Source organism: Aythya ferina (genome assembly GCF_964211825.1).
Source record: "Aythya ferina genome assembly, chromosome: 22".
In the NCBI taxonomy this organism is placed as follows: Eukaryota; Metazoa; Chordata; class Aves; order Anseriformes; family Anatidae; genus Aythya; species Aythya ferina.
This window is the reverse complement of record NC_140320.1, coordinates 3,795,342-3,817,077: the sequence shown is the minus strand read 5'-3', so window position 1 is coordinate 3,817,077 and position 21,736 is coordinate 3,795,342. Positions and strand designations below refer to the sequence as shown.

The window sequence follows — 21,736 nt, the reverse complement described above, 5'->3', positions numbered from 1 at the left end:
CGCAAGGGGCACAGGAGGAAAGCGTTTGTGCAGGCAGAGCAGAGCAGCCCTGCAGGTACACCGGGCTGCAGCTCCGGCAGGTAACGCTACACAAAGCCCTGGTAGCCAAACCCTTGGCTGTTGCAAACTGGAGTTGCTCCAGATTGCTGAAGGACACTTGCTAATTCCAATGCCTCTTACTTCTCTGATGCATTGGGTTAGCAACTCAAGTCTGAATTTCTCTAACCTGGGTGAACCTTAAAGCTTACACTGATGCGGACAAACTTTGTCTGTTAACTTGTCAGGCCACGTTAGGGGGATGTTCTTGGAAAGACTGGTTAGAGAGTTAAATGGATGATGTGAAACCAACGGAAATTGAAACCTGGAGCAGCTGAAGGACAGAGCAACTTTCTTCTAACAAGCCTTGCAGCTTTGCTGCTTGACAGTTTCAGTTCCCAGATGCCAGATGAGGGTTGAGCAAACTCCAGTTCACTAGCTCTCTAGCAAAAGAGGGAAGGAAGTGTGTGCTATTCCTAATATTTTTTTTTTTTCTAAATTAAAAATAAATAATGTTCAAGCATGTCTTTGCAGCGTTTGTAAGTTTTTAAGCAGCAAAAATGGGCAAGGGGGGAAGAGAAGGGAAGGAACAGCCTAGCAGAATTTCTGCTTTTCTCATTTTCTTTAGTGACCTTGAAGTTGTCTTGGAGTACATATTCATATGTCATGTTTGGTTGTACTTTTTTGTTTGCTTTTTAGGAGATGTGATAACTTTTATTTAAAAAATAAATGCTAGAATCACAGAATCTGTGTAACTGTCCTTAATCTGGCATGTGCTAAGTTGGCTTATTCGTGTTGAGGTAATGATTGAGCATAGTAGAGAAATGAGAATTCATTGCTGTGTGCGGTCTCTGCTTTCAGAAGATCAAAGTGATGCCACAGCATCTCTAAGACGCTGGTAGTTGTTAGCAAGATGTATATTCAGGAAGAAAACACACTTTTCATTGAGGAAACTCTTCCCCATCCTGAAGCAGCTTCTCCACCTCTAAGAATTACTTCCCCTTTTCCTGTCATCGTGACACAGCTGAGATTACGGACAAAAATGAGCCGCTGCTGCTGAATGCACTGTTCCTTCCCGTGGCGTTGTGAAGAAGTGGCTGGATTTTAAGTATTTCCAAGCGCTTTTTCTCTAAACCTTCTAGGGACCTGACGAGATGCGTGAGAGCTGAAGATTGAGAATAGGCTGAGATATCTCATCTGCATTTGACTGCAGAAGCAGCGGTGCCAGCTGCTCCTGTGCTTCTTCTCACATAGAAGCCTGCTGCTGTGTGCATGTACATAATATGCACATTGAGAGTTGTACCAGGATTGCAAATACCTTTTTTTTCCTTCAAGTAGCCACACGCTTTTACTGTGTGTTCAAAAAACAACTGCTTAATAGTACCAAATAATTCCACGTTATAAGGCAAAATGCGGTTTGCTCTAATGTGTTTTTTGTTTTAATTAAAACCCTATTTCAAGTGCAAGTATGGCTTACTCTTCATTATTTTGCTTGACTTCCTCTTGCATCTCAAATAACGTATTCCTGATTAGGGGAGAACTGTGCTTGGGATTATTTCAGATACTTGAGGTTGAACTAAGGTGGATAAACAACACATCTAAGCCTTTATGTATAGAGAGCCGTCCAGTGGAAGTATTCAATCTTTAAAAGTGAAGAAGGAGAAGTGAGTTTTATCTATTTTTTTTCTGGGGCAATAGATACTTCTGTAATCTGGGCCAGCAAAGTTAAAAGCTGCTTGGAACTCCTTGCGGACGTTAGGAGCTGGGAGCTGCAGCGCTCCAAGTTGTGCGTGGTATCTGGAGAAAGCTGGCAACAGCCATTGGGAGACCGGCTTGGAAGTGGTAACAGGCTGTATTTGAAATATTTATACTTTCAGTAAAAGGAATACTTAAAATTTAAGAGCAAACTGTGGAAGTGCCAAACTATACTGGAAGAAACGCCAAGAGTCTGTGTACTTGCAAAGCTAGATTGCTTCAATAGGGTGAGGTGATGGGAGTCGAGCTTCGATGGAAGAAGTGGCAACAGCAAACTGTAAGCTGCACAGCCCCCCACAGCCTCCTGTGTTCAGCAAGAGCCACAGAGGGTGGGCTGCTGTTACTTGCTTCAAATTGCCCAAAAAACTCTTTAATTTATTACTTTGCAGTCTTGCTGTTGTTTTTTTTTCTCTTCCATGGTAGACCAAGCCCCTTTTATTTGAAGTTCTGTATAGGTTTGCTTTTATTAGCTTCTCTGCACTGCATGCATTCCGATGTGCAAGAAGAGTAAATAAGAGAAAGTTACTCTAAGTTACTCTTTTTCTTTGCTTGCTTTTCAAGAGAGTTTCATAAATGAAAATGCTCAGTGACAAGAAGGAGAAATTAAATGGACCGGAGCCGGGGGAGTCCAGAAATTAAGTGCGGTGGGTTTTAGGCAAGGTTTCTGCACCGTGCTGTCTGTGTGAAGAATCGTAGGAACAGAATATCCGAGCTGGAAGGGATCACAAGGATCATCGAGTCCAGCTCCTGGAGGTGAAGAAAGAAGCTGCTGTGAATGCCTCAAGTTAGCAAGACTGATGCTGTGTAAATCACTAATTAGGGTGCCAGTAAAGTTTAAATACCGAACAAGGCAGCAAGATTTTATTGCATTACACTAGGTCGATGAAGAAGGCGTTTGGACTGTCCAGAACACCAGATCTACCCAAGATGGGAGAGAGCTTGTTGCTTGACTGAAAGATGCATTACTGGTTTGTGATGGGAATGCAAGATTGCCCCAGATTGATCTTTTCATTGGTTTGTAAATGAGAAAGAGTGGTTTCCATTTCTTTTAATTTTGGAGGTCACCCAAATAACAGGTGTAAACCAGGGCAGATGTGGAGAAGGAATAAGAAACTGTCTTGTGTCTCTGGTTGTTTCCAGAGAGGCAGCAGAAAATAAATTAGAGGAAGTGGGGAAATGAGACACGTGGTTTGTTTTTTAATAAATATTTCCTGATGTATGTTTAAGAACTTGGTCTGGCTTCAGTGGTTTGCTTTGATTTCTTTGATATTTTGCAACTTTCTAGCAAAGGGATTTCTTCGGGCTAATAAATTCTGCCCGGAAAAAAACAGTCAGTTTATTAGGTGTGATCTTACGTTAGGCTAGGGAGATTTAAAGGGGGGGGTGTGGTGGGTTTTCTGTAAGCTGCAGGAACGAGGCTTTGCATCCTCTGCTGCCACACGGCATGAAGTCAGGCCAAAAAAGGAAGCAGTTTGCTGCTCTGCCTGGGCCAGCGCAGGGACCTGCAGGGAGAGGAGCTGCTGGGGAGCAGGCTCAGCGCGAGCCTGGAGCTGTGTTGGGACAGCCCCATCCGATGCACGCTGTTCTGCTTCCTCTCCTGTCCTGTTTCTTTGCGGGGGTGAAGTCAGGCATTTATTATCCAGCTTTGTGCGTGCACTGAGAATCAGACAGCAAATAGGTGGTGTAGCTGGAAGGAAGGGGAGCAGGATGGGAGGGTAACGGGTCAGAACAGAAGCAGGTTATCTGTGTTTACCTGCGTGCTTTAAAGGTGTTCTCTTCTGAGTGAAAAGACCAACTTCGAACAGGAGATGCAAAATCTCTTAGGACCTGTTGTGGGCAATACAGTTCCTGAGCAGTTCTCAGTGCACACTGTAACAGCGTGTGGGAACAGGCAGGGGAGGTGCTGCAAATACAGGTAGCTGGCAGGAGCGTGTTTTGAAAGAAGACAAAGACATTTCCGAGACATTTTTTGAAGGGAAAACGTGTTTTGACAAGATCAGGCATCAGGATCCTCTAAGTTGGCGCATGTCATGCGGGGATGGAAGGTGAGAGCTGGGGAGGTGGAGGTCAGTAGGGAGTGTTTGAAAAGCATTTTCAGTGCTTTCTTCGCAGGTGTCCACTGCTAAACTTTGATAAATAAAGGCCCTGGAGGTAGTTGAGTGTTTAATGATGAGGGGTATGGAACTTTAGGTTTCTTTGGTTTATCTTTAATGCGTCATTAAAAAGCATATTGTTTTTGATGAAAAAGTTCACTGAGTGGCAGTGAATTCTGCATTAATCAAACATCGTTTAAAAACAAATCCATTAAAAATATTTGATTTGAAAAGCTGAACCTTGTGCTGTCTCATCTAAGTAGGAGTGCATCCTGCATCTTAAAACCAAGCATTCTTCATTGCCTACAAGGCTAGATCAGCTTACTTGCTCATAGCAGAATCTTATTTTTCTGGTGGTTTGGTTAGACAAGTAGACCTCTGAGGAGGCTGTCAAGGAAAAGCATACTGAAATGAAGTCAGTAAACAGTTAATTCTGAATTCAGGTGGGTCCATAATCAGCCTTGCTGGAGATAATGAGGTTCACCTCCTGTGGATTTTGTCTCCTGCATAACAGCTGTCTCCTATAGTTCAATACCTTGTGAAATGCAGTTATAATTGGAAGCATTTGTGTGATTTGCATTGTTTGCTCCTGCTTCAGCATTAATAATGTGATATTCAGGGTGAATAAACACTATTTTATATTTAATACTTAGTATTGTAATCCTTTGTGTGATTTTTAGCAGCTATATTTTTGCTCCTTCTTGGTGTAAAAAAAACGTTTAGTTTCTTACTTTTTCCTGTTTAAAATGTTTGGTCTCCTAACCAGCTGTCACTCTCTGCAATTCACTTTGCAGATATTGACTAAAAATAGTCAGTAGGACCCTGATCTGTTCCTGAACTAATTGAGACGAGGTTTGACTGACAGACATATCCGTAGAGGTTTTTCCCTGAATGGATGAATTGCAGTTATCCCTTTATAATAGCATATTAATTGAAATTAAAACAAGCATATAACAGTTGAAAATACCCGGATCCGCTATGTTTTGATTCTTTGTGTTGAGCCATCAGTTTTTCTTTTCAAATACCACTTTTGCATCTGTGGAATTCAAATGGACTACCTTGGCCCCAGAAATGGGTATCATTAGGCTTCCTGTAAAGTTTTTTGTTTTTTAAAACACTTCTGGGTGTCCTCAGTTGTTCCCACCTGCTGCTGATAAATTTGGGGGAGAGTTTTAATCTCACTTTTGCTATTTGGCTGCAGGTGGCAATAAAAATCATTGACAAATCTCAGCTGGATGCTGTGAATCTGGAGAAGATCTACCGAGAGGTGCAGATAATGAAGATGCTCGATCACCCACACATTATAAAGCTCTACCAGGTACGGTTAGCAGTGTCTTTTCCTTTCTTGTCCTCTCTGCTCCTGTTTGAAGAGTTTGCACTGTTGTCTTCTTGTAGATTAGCAGTCCAAGACAAGCTCAGCTATTCTGGAATTGATTTGCATTGGATGGGTGTTTAACATTTTTGAAAGCACATCGGTTGTGGTCTTGTTCATTCTACTGTAGCAACTAGGCTGCCCTTGTTAGATGCTGAAAAGTATCTGAAATCTGCATGAAATACACAGAAAGTAAATGTGATGTTAGTGAAAGAGCTGAGTTTGAGATACCTGGTGATGAAACTTTGATGTGTGTAATTAGAATAGGTACGATGTAAGCTAGAGCAGGGTGGGAATATTCATCGTGATGTCTACAACGAGCACGAGCTAGAAGGATCGCTGCAGAGGATGTCATGGTTTTCTTCGGTCGAGCCGTGGCTGAGAGAGCGAGCTGAGGGGTACTTGAAGCTTTTCTTATCTTTGGATAAGATATGAGGATGTGTCAATCCAGACTCTGCAAATGTGTTCGTGGTGTAAATGCACGTACGAAGCAAGAGGTACCCAAAGACTTTATCTTGAAGTGCATTTACTAGAAGACAGATAACTAGTTGTTTGGTAGGTTTGTTTCTGCTGCGTGAACACTCCCCTTGAAATTGCTGAGGTAACTTGCAGAAACAAATTGAAAAATTGTGATGATTGGATGTCCAAGACAGACTTTCACCTCTTTACCAAGAGAATACTATGAAAATAAGTAGTCTTGTGGCTTTGTTTGCTTTTTGCTCTTCCTACAACTTACTTAACGTACAATTTCTCCATCAACAGGTGATGGAGACCAAAAGCATGCTGTACCTTGTGACAGAATTTGCCAAAAATGGAGAAATTTTTGGTAAGCAAGAGAATGTTTCAAATGTTAAGTTCAGTGCTTTAACTTCAGCAATTTGAAAACTGTATTTATTTTGCCCAAGAACTCATTTTTATTTTAGCATGTAATTTTCTTTTCTCTGTCTAGAAAAACACGTGACAACTGGCACTGCTGCTCTTTTTAGTTCTAAAAACTTTAGGAAAAAACATTACAGTTTGAGTTTCCAACATAAATTTTTGCTGTAAGGCAACGTAGCTGCTGTACAGTTGGAATTAATATGCTCTTGATCTGGAACATATATTGTTGTGTCTCACCTTCAAAATGTGAGTTGAAAAATGACAAAAGAGATGATGAAATATGAATTTGCATGGGGAGAGATTGAGTTAAAATGGCTATTAGTCAGGTTTTGTTGGGCACCTACTGAGTGGAGTGACCTGTCTTTTGTGGTGCTAGATAGAAGTGTTAAAGTACTATTTAATAGCAAGAAGTATGTTTCCAGGAGTGATGCAAAGGTAAAGTGACTGGGGTAGTAACTTACTACAGTGAGACAGTGGGTTTTGACCTGAGAGTTTGTTGGAATTGGAAAAAAACTCATGGATTTTTATTTCACAATGCAACATAGCATGTGCACAGTACAGTTGACTCACTTTTTCCTGTCTTTCTTAACACTGAGTTAATTTTTCATCCAAGATGGAAACAAGATGGATATTTGTCATGTGAGCCTATTTAGGCTTAGCATAATTTAACAAAACGTAGCAATATGCAAATAGATTTATCATATCAGCGCAGTGGGAGACTAACGACCGTGTATGATCATCTATTGATGATCAAACTCCATCGTGCCGTTACCAGCTGAGGGTTTAACAAAGCAATGAAGGGATTCTACTCAGAGAGAGAGGAGCTGGAGGCTGGTGACCCTTGGGCTTGTGTGAACGAGGCGGTGAGACCTGTCTGTAGAAATAGTGCTTCCAGGTACGTCTTCTAGCTTGGACAATGTAATACCAGTACAACTCATCCTGAAAATGTTGGTCCCGTTCTGTTAGAGCTTGTTTGGCCACATTATTTGTTAGCAATATTTGAGTGTAGGTCTAGGAAAGCTGGAAGTTGGAAAGAGCACTGTTAAGATGCATGCTGCTCATGAACTGTTACGTGTTGTTTGTAGAGTAAACCTACAGGAATCTAAAGAGATTCCTGGAGGAACTCAGATGTCTGAGGCAGTACTAATGTTCTTGTTGATTTGGAAAAATTGTGCAGTTACTGTTACGGAAAGGCAATCATGCTGATGTGTGATTCAGACTTCATGTAGCATCTTCCCATAACTTGTGAGAGGTGGAGATAATATGCAATGAAAACAGGATAAGAGATTGAAATACTGGTGTGTTGTTTGCCTTACAAATGCCGCCAGGGCCCCCTGGAGGGCCCTAGTGATTGGAGAGCAGAAGCGGTGGAGCGTGACTGATTTTCATTTTTTGCACTGGGGGACGGGGGTGGATTTCATGGAAACAAATCAAATGTTCAAAGTCCCTTCTTTGTTTTCTGGGTTATCTCTTTTTTTTTTTTTTTTTCCACCTTTAGGTCCTTATCTTTGGACTGTTTGTAATAAGCAGGATATCACGTCCGCGGCAATTTCAACATAACTTGGAAGTAGAGAAAATCTGGGGTAGTATTTATAAAAAAAAATAAATATTTAAATAAATAATTATAAACAGAAGTAGAAAGGAGACTCAAGCTGCACCATGTTTTCCTTCTTCCCATCTTGATCATTCATTGGGTGTGCTGAATTTGTCACTTCCAGACTAATGGGGTATGAAATAGTCTCACTTTTCCACCATTAGTTTTCAAACAGCGCAGACAGTGGGATGGTCCTCTGCAGTTCTGTACCCAAGTGTCTTTGAAATTTTTAACGTTTTGCTTGTGTGTCTTTGTGGTGTGGAAGTTTTTACTTTTTCTCTCCTAAAGCAAGATGATTAGAAACCTGTGGAACCTGCTGTTACTTCAGTTAATCGGCCTCCTGGCATCATTTAACTATTGTGCTCAGGTTTGTTCTTTGACTGACCTGTGACTGCACTGGAGGAGGATTTAAAACAACAACAACAACAAAATCTCTAGGTTTGTGGCAAGATTTAAGTTTTTACCTAAAAAGCTGATCCCTCTGTTACCCGCTGGGAGTGAGAGGCCTCTCGGGGGTCTGGTTCAGAGCAAGGCCTTACAGAGCTTCGACTCTCCCTCCACAGGAGCCTCTCCTTTTTTGACTGCAGAAGGAGCTGAGAGAGAGAGAGTAGACCCAGTAAGTTGAAGTTGGCCTTTGTGGCCACTCCTCTGAGAAACTCAATGATTTAGGAATTTTTTGAGAGTATAAAGTTGTCCCTTCCGACCATCCCCTTGCAGGAGGTGCTGTAAAGGGCACAGCATGCTCTTCAGGATGGGTCTCGGGAGATTGTGACTGGCGAATGTTCCCTTAATGCCTTGTCACACTTTCAGGATCACTGTGAGTAGCCTGGTGCTAACCTCACTGAGGCTTTTCAGTTCTGCTAACCCATCAGTTCATAGTGCTGACTGGTGGTTCCTGGACAGGATTACTTTTATCCCCTACACCGATATTCTTTGCTGTCTTCATAGCTACAGTAACATTTTCTGCACTCAGCAGTTGTGAATTTTACCTTTTGCCAGCTAATATTGTTGCAGTAAATATTGTTTTTAGTCTAGGCACTTCAAATGTGGTTACATTTTTCTTTTCTTTTTTTTAAAAAAAAAGAACAAGTCCTTGGACTTAATAAAATATTTGAAAAAAGGTTTCAGTTGTGCTTATTCTACTTTACAGATCTACAAAGTTTTAAACTCGCTGTTTCTGCTGTTTTGTTTTTTTTTTTTTTTAAGTATCTTTACAGCCACCACCTTGTAACCTTCAACATCACTCACCTGAAGCCTCTTAAACAGCTGAGACACAGATTAACTGTTAGCTAAACTAATTACAGTCAACCTATTCTGAAGGGCTAATTCTCTAGTTTTTCATTAGTGACCATTGGGTTTCTTTATATTACAAAAATCCAGACTGTGGAGGGTGAAGCTGGCTATTAAGCCTAAAAATAACCCAACTGTTCAGCAAGGGGAAAATGAATATCCAAGGCTTGGGTTAGTTTTTTTCCCTACTACTGTGAAAGTAGTTCACCCACTCTTGCCTGCTGTCTGGCATGCTCACTACAGGTGTATTTTTAAAGCAGTAAACATGACCAAAACCCAAAAGAGTTCAAGACTAACAGCTTGTGTGACTTTTGTCTGGTTTACCTTTTAACTATTTAAAGGAATTTGCTACTTTTGGCTGACATTTAAGAAAAATTCATTTGATCTTGTCCTTCAGTTTTCTGAGGGTGACTGTACCCATGTATGTACTTTTCTGGTACACTTTTTTTATACTGCATCCTGGAAATGTGAAGGAGAAAGAGACTAAAGCACAAGTAAGAGGCATTTCAATTACCAGCTATGGTCCTTGGAAGAACAGCTTAACTATATTTGCCTACTCACTTCTGTTATCTTTCATCTCACAGCTGACTTTCCTAATGTGTTTAGGTGTTCCTTACAACCTTCAGCTTGTTTTGCAACTGGGCAGTAGATACTGAGGACCTTGCAGCCTTTTAGAGAAGCTGCAGGGAACAGAGGGCTAGTGCCAGGCTGTACTCTTGTGCCCATAGTACAGAGAGATAATGATTCCCCTTGTAACTAGTACTTTACAATATTGCAGTATCCTTGCTCAGTAGATAAAGACAACAGCATCTTCCAACTACTCTAGACTCTTTCAGCATAAATATTAATCCTTAGGGAGGCATTTGAGACTATAAACCTCTGTACTTACATTTTCAGCTTCTCAGAATCTTGGTCCTGTTTCAGTGAACAATAACCTTGCAGTCTCTCCAGAAACACTTCTCCATAAAGGAGACATTCAGGCATGTCTTTCATTTGTTACAGTATTAATAATTATGTCTGTATCTGTAAGATCCTAGCCTTACCTAGCGGTTTGTCCTGGACAATTTCATTTGTTTTTGGGCAGAGTTGGAAAGCTGGACTGGAATAGGCTTGAGCAGCTCTCAGTTTTGTCCTAGCCTTGGCACAGGATCATCTATCTCTAGAAAGAGGGATATTGTAACCTTGTTAGACAAGAATATACAGGATCTGATTTTTTTTTTTTAGTTTAATAATTATTCTTCCTCGTGGATCATCTGGATTTCCTTGCTTGAAGTTCTAACCCATTATTATCACTCGTGTTAATAGGCATTCATAAGACTGGAAATGCAGTGTGTCCCCCTAATATGCAAATAGTCATTCTTTACTAAGCTTGAACTGTGTGAGTGATGTCTTGCCTGTCTTACGCTGAACCCAAATCACCAAATAGTTGAGGCTGGAAGGGATGTGTAAGGAATGTCTAGTCCAGCCCTGTGGCTCAGAGCAGGGTCAACCAGAGCAGGTTGCGCAGGATCACGGGTGAATACTCTACAGTCTCTGTGGCCAACCTGTTCTAGCATTTGACAACATGCACAGAGGGAAGAAAAAAAATATGTTTAAATGGGATTACCTTGTTTCAGTTTGTTCCTCTTGTCCTTTCACTGGTTATTGGTAATAAAAGTGACTTTTTTTTCCTCCTGTCAAGTATTTATACACAGCTATACAATTCCCTTCTGAACGTGGTCTTCAGGCTGACTGCCCTCCGCTCTCTCAGCCTCCCATCGTATGATGGGCACTCCAGTCCTTTACCCATCCTCATTGTGCTTCACTGTGCTCTCTCCAGCCTGTCCCTGTCTCCCTAGCAGAGAGAACATAGTAAAAAAACATACGCAGTTGTTCACCTAGCTGAAGGACAGTAATTTGAGTGAAAAGCACTGGCCAGTGCTTGACAATGGCTCTGAGTCATGTTTTGAAGTGGATGCCATCTTCATGTTTCACTTACCCAGTAAACAGATGTACTCTGTGGTACTGAAAAGGTCGGACAGGAAGCTGCTTTTGAGCAAAAGTCCTGCTTCTGCCTGCTGTGGATCCAGCTGAATCTAAGATGACTTCTGGTTTCTATATCACTACAGAAAAATGGACGAAAAAAACAAACAAAGCTTGTAGATGAAGGGTATGAAGTGAGGATGAGATTCACCAAACTATGTTTATAAAGGCACATAAAGGCTTTGTCATTTCTATAGTTACAAATGACAAGGGGGTGCTTTGCTCTTCACCTAAGTTACTCTTGGGTGCTAGCTCCAGAACTACACGTAAGTGTGCAACCAGCGTCCAGCCTCAAGCTGTCATGGCAGGATGTCTCGAGCAAATTTCAGCTGCCTTAAAGTCCTTGCTGAAAGCCAGGAGCTGGCACCATGCGTATGTCCCAGCCTGTCCTATTTGAAACTAGTTAATGTACAAACAGTATCCTTGCGTGCACCAGCTTCACCTGTTTAGAGAGATCATGGCATATTCTACTTCACCAGGAGATAAAGTAGCGTATTTCAGAATAAATTACCCATTCCATGCAGGCTGCTAGACTTGGTGGAAAGTGCAAGGCCAAGACTACTGCTAAAGGCGGTTTGGAAGCTCTAAATGAGCCCTGACAGGCTAAAGCTGTGAAAGCAAATGACAGTTTAGGTCCATTAACGTATTTGCTGCATTGCTAACAAAGGATGGATTAACAGCTTACAGGGCTGGCTTGCATTCAGTGTGATTTAGTTTGTGTCTTTGATATCTGACTTCACCTTGCCATCATGTGATTTGTCAGTCACTCTGTGACTGAGTGATATTTTGCTTGCAAATATTATGATCTCCCCTTGCTGCCAGGCTTTTGTTTGTTCTCGTGCTTTGCCAAGTTAAACCAGCTGAAAAGGCATTAAGACCCAAGCAGGTTAGAAGCTCTGAGGAGAGTTTTTAGATCTGCAGCTTTTGTAGATCAGATTGAACAAAGTGCTTAAAAATGTTTGTGAGGGTTGCTGAAATGATTGTACTGCAGCTGAGGTCTCTCTTGTTGCACTCCAACTGAGATCCCCCAAGAAAACATCTTTGAAACAAGCCTGTTTTACTGAGCATATTAACAGGATGGTGAATGATTGCAATGGTTATTTAAACCATATGAGTGACAATGTAATTCAGAACTATCAATTCTTCAATTATCAATACTCCACGCAGTAGCAGCATTGCCTCGTTGCCCAAGTAGCAGCAAAGAACTTGTCACATACAAGAGCACGAGGTCAGTGAGGTTGCTGGTCTTACATGATCCAACGACAATATTTTTTTCATGTTTTTATTAATTTCTGCAAGAATTCTCATGGTTTGTGCCCCCTTCCCCTGAACAGCATATTTCTTCCTTTATCTTTTCTTCTAGTAACAACAAGGCTGACGTTCACCTTCTGTGAAGTTTTACTGGAAATTTACTTTCTGGTTTTAGTGTGCTTGATACGAGCTGTGTATCACAGAGAAAGCAGAACAGCTTAAATGAAAACATCACGAGCACCTATAACGCCCATAAACAATATGATGTTAGTTTAAAAAAACAAGCGAACAAACCACACAACCTAACAAAAACAGGTATTCTGTGTTACCTTGCTGCTTTGGCATCGTGTTGGGCACGATGATCCTTTTTGGGTCATTGAGGTTACGTAACTAGCTTGGAAGAGCTGATTAATCATTTACTTAGGGATTTTGTCACATATCCTTGTAAGTAAACAGAGGTAGACCGAAAACCTCCATTCCGTTGTGTTCTTTTTCCTGCTTGCAGAAGCAGCTGTTTTAACCTGCTAACTGAATTCAGACTGAAATGGTTGTGCCAGCTGGTCTCTAAATGATGAGTCTTGTTCGTGGGACCTTTGCGTAAATGATAATTAGAAGGGACTGGTGGCAGCTCAAACAGTTATTTTAAGACTTATTTCATAAATTTCCTAGTTTTGCGTCATTGAATTTGAACATATTAAGCAGTGTTTTTTTTTTGTTGCTGTTTGTTTTAGTTTTTTCCTCACGTATTCCTTAGCTTTGAAAGAGCATTTCAAGACAGGACTCCATGCTGATGGAAGGCAGTGAGAGACCAGGGACTTGAGCTGTAGTCTTCCACATTTTCAGGGTACTGCCTTCATCCTGCGTGTACCTGCAGGCTGGTGAAATCTTCCAGTGATCTGGCTGGTAATGCCAGTAGGGAAGGACAGTGTTTCGTGCCTCCACTAGCTGTATTCAAGTGGAATTTGTTAGCTGGTGTTCTGTGATGCAGTGAGATAAGATCTTCAAGTCATCACTGCATTGCTATGTTTTATTCTGTATCTCCTAGATATTGCAATCAATTTTTTTTAATGTTAAATTATTAGCTCCAGTTTCACTGCTGATATATTTTTTCATGTTGCTCAGATGCCATTAGTGTATTCTTAAACTAATGATAAGCTGGTTTTAAATTGTTACTGTAAATAAAAAAAAATATAAAAAAAGTTTTGCTTGCCTAATCTGAAAGGCTTTGGCTTTGCCAAAACAAATCAAACAGCTCAGCGCTCTGATGTAGAGCTGAAATGGCACAGGAGAACTGCTGACAGCACAGTGAAATTGCTGAAACAAAAGATACACAGTTGTTTGTTTTTTTAAATCCCCAATTTAAAATTGTTAGGTAGTTGAGTATCGCTCCGTGGCACTCCGTTGCACGTCCTGTTGCAGTGTGCACAACAGCCCAGCTTCCTCGTGGGTGCTTTCCGTGGTGTGCCGTACAGCATCAGGGTATTCAGGGGGTCACGTAAGCATTTGTGGCAGAACTGAGGAATCCAGAGCTGATGAGGAAACCTTCTCCTGATGGCACCGCCGTGACGCAGTTCCTGCACATCTTCGTACTGCTGTTCCTCTGCATTTTTTCTAGTTCGTACTGAAAGTTGATGTCTTTGCGGTATGCTAAGGCCAGTCGTCTTGCACAAACATGAGTCCAAAGTAGTTCTGCTACATTTGGCTAATTTTCCATAGCTTTACAGGTAACTGAAAGCACAACTCTGGTTGTCTCATGTTCCTGTTGGTCCTTTGCCCACTTATTTGCCAAATATCAGTAAAGCACCTTCTTTAGTGTTTTGGAAGGTTAATATTCATACAGTAACTCATAAGGCTGTACTTCATCACCTCACTGTGAGTACAGAGTAAGCTTACCTGCCATGGAAATGAAACGTGGGACTGCAAGTTAATGTAACAACATTATAATGTTATTAGGAACCAAAGTACCAACTTATTTTAGGAACATTAGATTATATAAATTTAATTTTGTCTTTTCTGATTTATCCGAGCAGAAATCAACAGTCCATAGGCAAGCTTTTCCAAAAGCTTATTGGGTCATTGATCATCATATGTGTGACTTAAGTGCATTATATTTTAGATCATGGGTAGCTGTTACTGCCCTGTCCAGCTAGTCTGTTCCCAACTGCATTTCTTTTCCTCCTAGCCCCTCTGATAGATGTGGGGAGAGGGATGAAAATCCACGCACAGGTTGTGTTACGTGACTGGACATTCTACGTGATTAGCACATTCAGAACACCTCTGTATGTGATGCCTGATAACATCACGTTACGTACACGAGTAAATAGTCCTCACAATTAAAAGCTGAGCTTGTATCAACTTGTACAAGGGGAGGTGTGTCTGTGTGATGCAGGAGGCCATGGCATAGCCTCACATCCCTCTGTCATCTCACAGAAAGAAAGGGGCACCGATTGTGCATCTTGTAAACAAAATCTGTTTTTTTCAATCTTGGAATAAAATAACCAAACTCTTATAATTCATCCCATAAGCTCATTTCTTGCTCTCTGTTTTGCTGTTTAATTTCAGTGCTAGTTGTGCTGCAGCAATTGGCTGGAGATTGGTTAGTGTTAGGTCAGAGGTTGGACTCGATGATCTTGAGGTCTCTTCCAAGCTAGACAGTTCTGTGAGATCCGCCCAGCCTTTGCCCATCATCCCTGCCCAGCACACCTATGTGCATTTTCTGCACCTTGGCCATTAACCACGTTCTTTGTGGGATGTAGGAGGCAATTCTGAACCCATCCTAATGGCTGGTTCTTTGCTTTTTCTGCATTGTAAGAGCAAGAAAAGAACTGGCTGTAGAAGCTGTTTCTGTCAAGACTCGCACAGCTGCTGCTTCGCTTGTTTTTGTTCTTGGGGATAAATGACGTCGTCAGCTTCAGAGCTATCATTTGTTTCAGGGCTAACATTAGTTTTACAACATAATCAAATATGAAAACAAAATGTTCTTTCTGCTTGTGATGCAACAAAGACAAGAGAGAGGTCAGGATGGGTACCTTATGGTTATTTGTTTTAATTTCCAAAGGAAAAATGCTTTTAGCCACCACATAGCGTGCTGAGGCTGGGCAGGAAGGTGTGTGGCGTGAAGCCGCTGGGAATTGATGAGAAGCTGAAAAGCACCTGGTGATGGGGAAGCAAGATATTCCAAGTATTCCTCATTCCACAGGAGTTACATGAAAATATTTATCAGAATAGTCAGCCATAAAAGAAGGAATAAAAGGTTGAGTTTCACAGTTCCACTAGGCAGCAGCTTTTTTGTCCCTACTCTTTAGGAGAGGAGAATGCAAGAATAATGTGTTGGAAGCTGGGATCGGCTGAAATTTTGAGTAGTTGATGCATTTGAGTATATTTGACAGAAATCACTTAATTTCCAGGGTTACTGCTTGCTGTCTAATCTGTTTAAACCAACTTTATTTTAACAGATTACCTCGCCAGCCATGGCCGTCTGAGTGAGTCTGAGGCCAGGCGCAAATTCTGGCAGATCCTCTCGGCAGTGGAGTATTGCCATGGCCGAAAGATTGTGCACCGTGACCTGAAGGCTGAAAATCTTCTGCTCGACAACAACATGAACATCAAAATAGCAGGTACCCAGAATGCAGATGCTATGCAGTCACACCTGATTTTTGTGAAGGTTGTTCCAGCAGTTCCCTTGCTGCTGCCCAAGAAATCCTCCTGTGCTTAAGGCAGAGAAAATCAGAGTGGTAACGCATACAATATCTTTGCACGATGGATATTACAGTGCACATAGCTCAAAGAAATCCTAGATTAGCTCTATTATACTTTCAGGAAAAAGGAAATAATTTTTAGAGTTATGGTTGTTTTTTTGTGGGTGTCATAACATGCCTATAATGCTGCCAGATGTTCAGGTTAAAACAGAGTTAATCAAATAACTTCTTTCAACGTTAGAAAAACTCAAAATGGAAGCTTATTGATTTTTTTCTTTTTGCATGCATGATTTCATTTTAATTATAAATTTAGACACAGCAGATGTTGCTAGCAATGGAAATCATTTTGTCGGTTGTCAACTCATTACAATTCCACGAATCCTTCCATACTGACTTTAGCCTGGAGACACTTGAAACGGCAAGGCTAGATAACATCTTGATTTGGAGGACTGTTGAACTTCAATCATCAATAATACAGGAGCAGGAAAGGAAGACTAACTGCTGGAAGAAGCTGGTTTGTATTGGTGTAAGCTTGTGAGTTGTGAGAAGGAAGTGTGAATAGACTTCCAATTGGCTGAGAAGGATGAAGTGATGAAACATTTCTGAGTTATAGATCATGGCTGGATTATTTTACCCTTAAATTTCCTCTCTGGCATTTCTGAAATGGATGAACTGAAAATGTATCTAGATCTCTAATGTCTTCTGTAAGGGTGAGGCTTCAGAAAAGTGTTACATGTACCAGCAGATCTCTAAAACATGTGCTCCTTTTTATCTATGGAGTATGAAGACAGCATCCCAAAAGATTTTGAAGGAAATTTAGCATCTGTTTAATTGGTTAGCATCTGTCACGAAGATTCACCCCTTTCTCAGTGATACTACAGAAGATGTTGGGAAGACTAAGCATTCAATCTATTTCTGGGGATTAACTTCCTCCTTAGGAAAAATCTTTTAAATTCTTTCAAGTCACCTTTATCAGAATGGGCAATCAACACAATCTTTTACAATGAGCACTTCACCTTTGAGATCAAAACTATTGCTCGAGCAAGAAATTTTATCCTTCTCTTAACCTGTAGCCATTGCTCACAAAACGGGTTATCGTTGGATATAATATGTGATGTTTCTGGTGGACTAAGAAGGATTTCTTACCAGTGTATGTATCAAAGGGGCAGCTTTCCCAGTTCCTGGATGTGTTTGTTGCTTTTGTATTGACCTTTACTTTTGTCTGTACATTGGAAACATTCCGTTCTCCATTCCTGTACCCCCACCTTCCCACCTCTAGCATGTTTTCCTAATGGCTGAAGAGTTTACAGAAAGGTTAAGTAAGGGAAGGGTTACGGAAAATTGTGATGTGCGTTGGAGAAGCGTGATTTGAATAGATTATTAGACTAATTTTTGTTAGTCAAATCTGAACGTCAGGCGTTTTGTTTTGGCAGAAGGAATGGTGCATAAAACAGATTCTCTGAAGCTAAAAAGGGAAGCCTAGTAATCTGCTCTTTGATGACAAGTGCTCTGTATTTCATGGCTCTTTAGCATGTCAGAATGGGAATTCTACAGAAGGTTCATGAAAGCAGTAAAAATGGTTTTGTTGTTTAATGCTTCATATAAATAGCGGAGGTTTTGCAGCAGCCTCTATTTGATTTTATATTAAGCTATTTAAGGCTAACTTTTAATTTTCTCTATACTCTATTGTTGGGTTTCATATTACTGTTGGAATGTAATGATATTAAAAGTTACTATTATGAATCATTATATATGAAGCAAAAGGATTTTACAACTGTTGTAGCAGGAAGACGCAGTTCTGGTATGAGTTTGAGTTCTGACTTAGGACCTTTGATGCCTGAAGAAAACAAAAGAAACAGTGTAGTATAGAGATGATGTCTGGACTTGATGCCAAAGTGGCCCAAGTATAAGTCACGGAGCGGGGCCTTCATCAGTGGTCTCTCTTCGTTAGCACTGTAGGCAAGCACATTCCCTGCCTCCATGAACACTGCAGTGCGAGCATAACACAGGCTCCCAAAAATACTTCCTCAAAGGCATCTCAGGAGACCTGTTACCCAGGGAAAGGCTAGAGACGTTGACTGCTCTGTCACGGGGAATTTCGATGTACAGGTTCTCCAGAGACTCGGTAATAACCGAAAGCACTGATAAATGGTTGTTACCAGATTCCATCAGCTGCTGCTGTCTCTTCTCTCCTCTTGGCTGCTCTTGTGCTCTACCTCTGTATTGCAGAAAGCTAATTACAGATGGTCTGTATGTAAATGATTACATTAACTAGTGGTGATTCACATGGTCTGTTTCTTTGGCGTAGCTTTGTTGAGCTTTATCAGATTGATAGCACTTCCCGTGTCCAGCTGCAGTGATAAAGTAACTGGAGAAAAGTTAAGCTTGCCAGAAACCGTGTCGTGATTTGTCCCAAACCAGTTATTTTATTTTTCTCTGCAAAGGAGATAGATGATAAACCATTCTGTGCAATTCATCTGAGATTTTGGAGTTAGCCAGCACTGCACAGATCCCCGAGAACAGTCTCTTCCAGTGGCTCATATTCTTCATGGTTCATTTATCAAATTGTGCAAGAACAAAGGGCAGCCAGGATCCCAACTCTGATAGCTAGAATTACTCTCTAATTAGAATTAATCTGGCAATTTAAAAACAGCACAGTAACTGATGAATTATTTTGATAGAAAGCTCTGCAGCATCGGTGTCTGCATTGGGCCCAGCACGGTGTGTGGGGCTGGACCTTGCTGAACACTCCAAGCAGCTACGAAATCCACATAGATACTCGTGGCCATTCCAGGCTCCTCTTAACTTCCACAGGATCTCTTGATTTATTCTGATGGCTTCTAAGTCTTTTACTGAAGCTTTTAATCTTTAAGAATACAACTTTTTCAGTTAAATACTGAAACATGCGTAAAGTTATCTCTGTATTTCAGCTAGTAGGAGAATCAGCTAAGACTCGAAAGTAAGCATTCCTAAAACTATAAGCTGATGAGACTGCCACGTTTTATGTTGAAACAAGTAAGCTGGATTGAGATGTAATGCTTTTGTGTTAATACTGCTCTAAAAGAAAGAGGATAGATCAAATTCCAAGGATCTTTCATTTCTACCCTAGTAACTGGGCAAGGAGCAGGGGATGCGTTAAGGAATTGAGATGAGAGCTTTGATACTGTTAGTTTCTAGAAGATATTAGGGAGTTGGGAGCAAAAGCCTCAAACTTAAATTTGAGCATATTTAACGTAAAAAATAGTCCTAATCGGATAAAATGGCCAGTGAGAAAATTACAGCTGAAGACTTCCAAACCAGGCATTCTCCATAAAATTTGTTTTTAGTACTGGCGAGGTAAAGCTCCTTTGTTCTTCTCAAAGTTATTGCCTGTAGGCAGCCAGTTTGTTCGTGTACCTTTTGCATTTTGCTGGTTTCTGAAGGGATCGCAGGGGCTGGATTTCAGTGGCTGATTGCTGATAAGCTGTGCTGCCATCAGATAAAACTTGTTCGTTTTCTATGCAGAGAGATGCCTCTGCAGCTGTGAGCAGAAAGTGCAGCTTAGAATTGAGGATGGAATAGTGAGGTTCTCTCCGTGTCCTTCCAGCCCCACAGAACCGCCAGATTAAGATGCTTTCTAAATGTGTCTGCAGAAATCATTGCATCCTGGTGGTAAAGCTGCTGCGTGCGAAGCCGATCAGGTAGGAGACTGTTATTTTGAAGGAGGTTGTAGTGCTGGCTCGTCTTGCTGGTGGACAGTAAAATATGCATTGACGTCAGAACTGGCTGATCAGCATTCAGTTCATGAAGTGGGTCAGGTTTGTTTCTAACACACTCATACCTTTCCTTTATCAGTACCTCTCCTCCCGATTATCTCCTCTGCTCGCTCCTATTGCTGTTGTAACAAAAGATCCATGTGGCTCTGTGAAGCCAGGCTGATTGAATCCTTTTGGCAATTTAAGAAGAGTGGATTAATTAGAGCTCGGAGGCTAGAATCCCTTCTGAAGGGTTTTTAGAGGTACAAATTAAAGACCACCTCATATTGCTAGATGCACAGCAGAAGTTGCAGTGGCTCTGGCAGGGAGCTTCTGTTTCTCAAATTGCAAACTGGTCTGAAATCTTACTCTGTTTCCATTTTTAACGGGAAAACAGATTCCATTTGAATGATGTATGTGCAAAAAATTATACCTTCTAAATTCAAGATTATTCTAAAGAGGGTAATGAGATTGAGAAACAAAATGCCCCAAATGTTGAGAGGCAGTATTTGCAGATTGCACAAACACGGAGTTTATTCAGCTGAACACAATGCCATAAATGACTGTATTTTTTTAACGTGCAGATTCAGGCAAATGTTAAGAAGATAAAGATCACTCCATTATATAATCTCAGTCCTCTGGTAACAAGTCCAATTTCGGTCCTTTTAGATTTCCGTGGTTGGGATGTGTTTTGTGGAGGCCTGGCACATGTTCCTTTAAATGACAGTAATGTTCTTAAAATTCGTTTCTCTGTTATGAGAAACCATAACACCGTGCTTAGGTTAAAAATGGTTACCTTTGATCCAGAATGATAGCGGTAGATCAGCATTGCAAAGCAGAAACAAAGTAGGGGGGAGAGAAAGAGAGGCTAATGATTGTTTTGTGCTTAATTGAATCCTGGCTACTCTTAACACTTCAAAAAGTGGGACAACCACTCCGACAGTGCAGTAATTAAACACTGAGGAAGCCCAATGGATCGAGCATCCAGTGTGCTATCTAGACCTTTAACTTCTTTGAAATGGCTTTAATGGATCCTATTAATTCTTGAGGTCCTAAAAAAAATGGTTTAGCATAATTGGAAGAAACAAGTGTGGAAAGTATGATGGAAACACAAGGAGGTAACTGTAATAATTTATGTACCCTAGCAAATAATGCTGATCTCCCTGCACAGGTAATTATTTTGTCTAACAATAGAATGTAATTAGATTTCTAAAGATAAGAGCAAATTGCTGAAATAGGCATCACTGTGTTTTTAAGTTTTATGTCATGTGAAAAAGTACAGCACAAATTAATAGATACCTGGCTTTTACTGTACTTTTAATTGTTGATGCATGCTATTTCTTCAGCAAAAACTTCAAACGGAAGGACAGTAGTATTCTTTGCCCTTGAAAAAGGGGAAGAAATTGAAGTTACAGAGCTGCAGATCAAAGACAGCGTAAAGGAACCGTTTGCCAGGTTGTAAGACATACACTTCTAGGCAAGGTGCACAGACTGGTGAGGAAATTCCCTACTGGCTCAGATCCATCTGGCAGTGACTGGGACAGTACACAAAGCTGGCCACTTTTTGCAGCCTGCTGCCCTTGTACTCATTTCCCTGAACCCCAGCAGCCAGTATTGTTTTATTGGAGCCTGTATAGAGCGCACCCTTGCCTTCTTCTAGTATCAATTTATAGACCTTTCATTCATGGATTTGGCTAATAAAACTTAATCATCTCTGCCATCACAAGACCATCAGATGGAAGCAGACTGCTGCTGTTGCACTAGTCAAGCGCTGTCTTTATGGCATTAAATTCTGTGATTTGTGGCTCAGGAAGGGAGCAGAAGGTCGCAGCCTTGCAAGGACAGTGCCAGTAAGTTGTAAGACGTCCCTGCTCTTGAGCTACTTACGGTAATTGTAAAGAAAACTATCGTGTTACGAAATTAAGCATGTAAAGATAACAGCAAAAAGCAAAAATCCCAGTTATAACATAAACCTGCAGCTCCTCTAATACTGACCAGTCATACTTGAAGGC

At 41.0% G+C, this 21,736-nt stretch overlaps 1 protein-coding gene and 1 long non-coding RNA gene across 2 annotated transcripts in view; one reads left to right on the top strand and one right to left on the bottom strand.

Moving 5' to 3' along the window:
- SIK2 (salt inducible kinase 2) overlaps positions 1-21,736 on the top strand; it is a 48,486-nt gene that overhangs the window by 2,999 nt on the left and 23,751 nt on the right. Inside the window, exons 2-4 of the mRNA XM_084495529.1 lie at positions 5,086-5,202; positions 6,019-6,082; positions 15,748-15,909. Coding sequence (XP_084351655.1) covers positions 5,086-5,202; positions 6,019-6,082; positions 15,748-15,909 — 343 coding nt within the window. The remainder of the gene's footprint in view (positions 1-5,085; positions 5,203-6,018; positions 6,083-15,747; positions 15,910-21,736) is intronic.
- The window catches only part of LOC311422461, a 35,676-nt gene that overhangs the window by 5,879 nt on the left and 8,061 nt on the right, over positions 1-21,736 (bottom strand). The window contains exons 2-5 of the long non-coding RNA XR_014685371.1: positions 10,998-11,121; positions 10,626-10,853; positions 10,063-10,178; positions 8,194-8,322 (exon numbers count right to left, since the gene is read on the bottom strand). This is a non-coding gene — a long non-coding RNA (uncharacterized lncRNA). The remainder of the gene's footprint in view (positions 1-8,193; positions 8,323-10,062; positions 10,179-10,625; positions 10,854-10,997; positions 11,122-21,736) is intronic.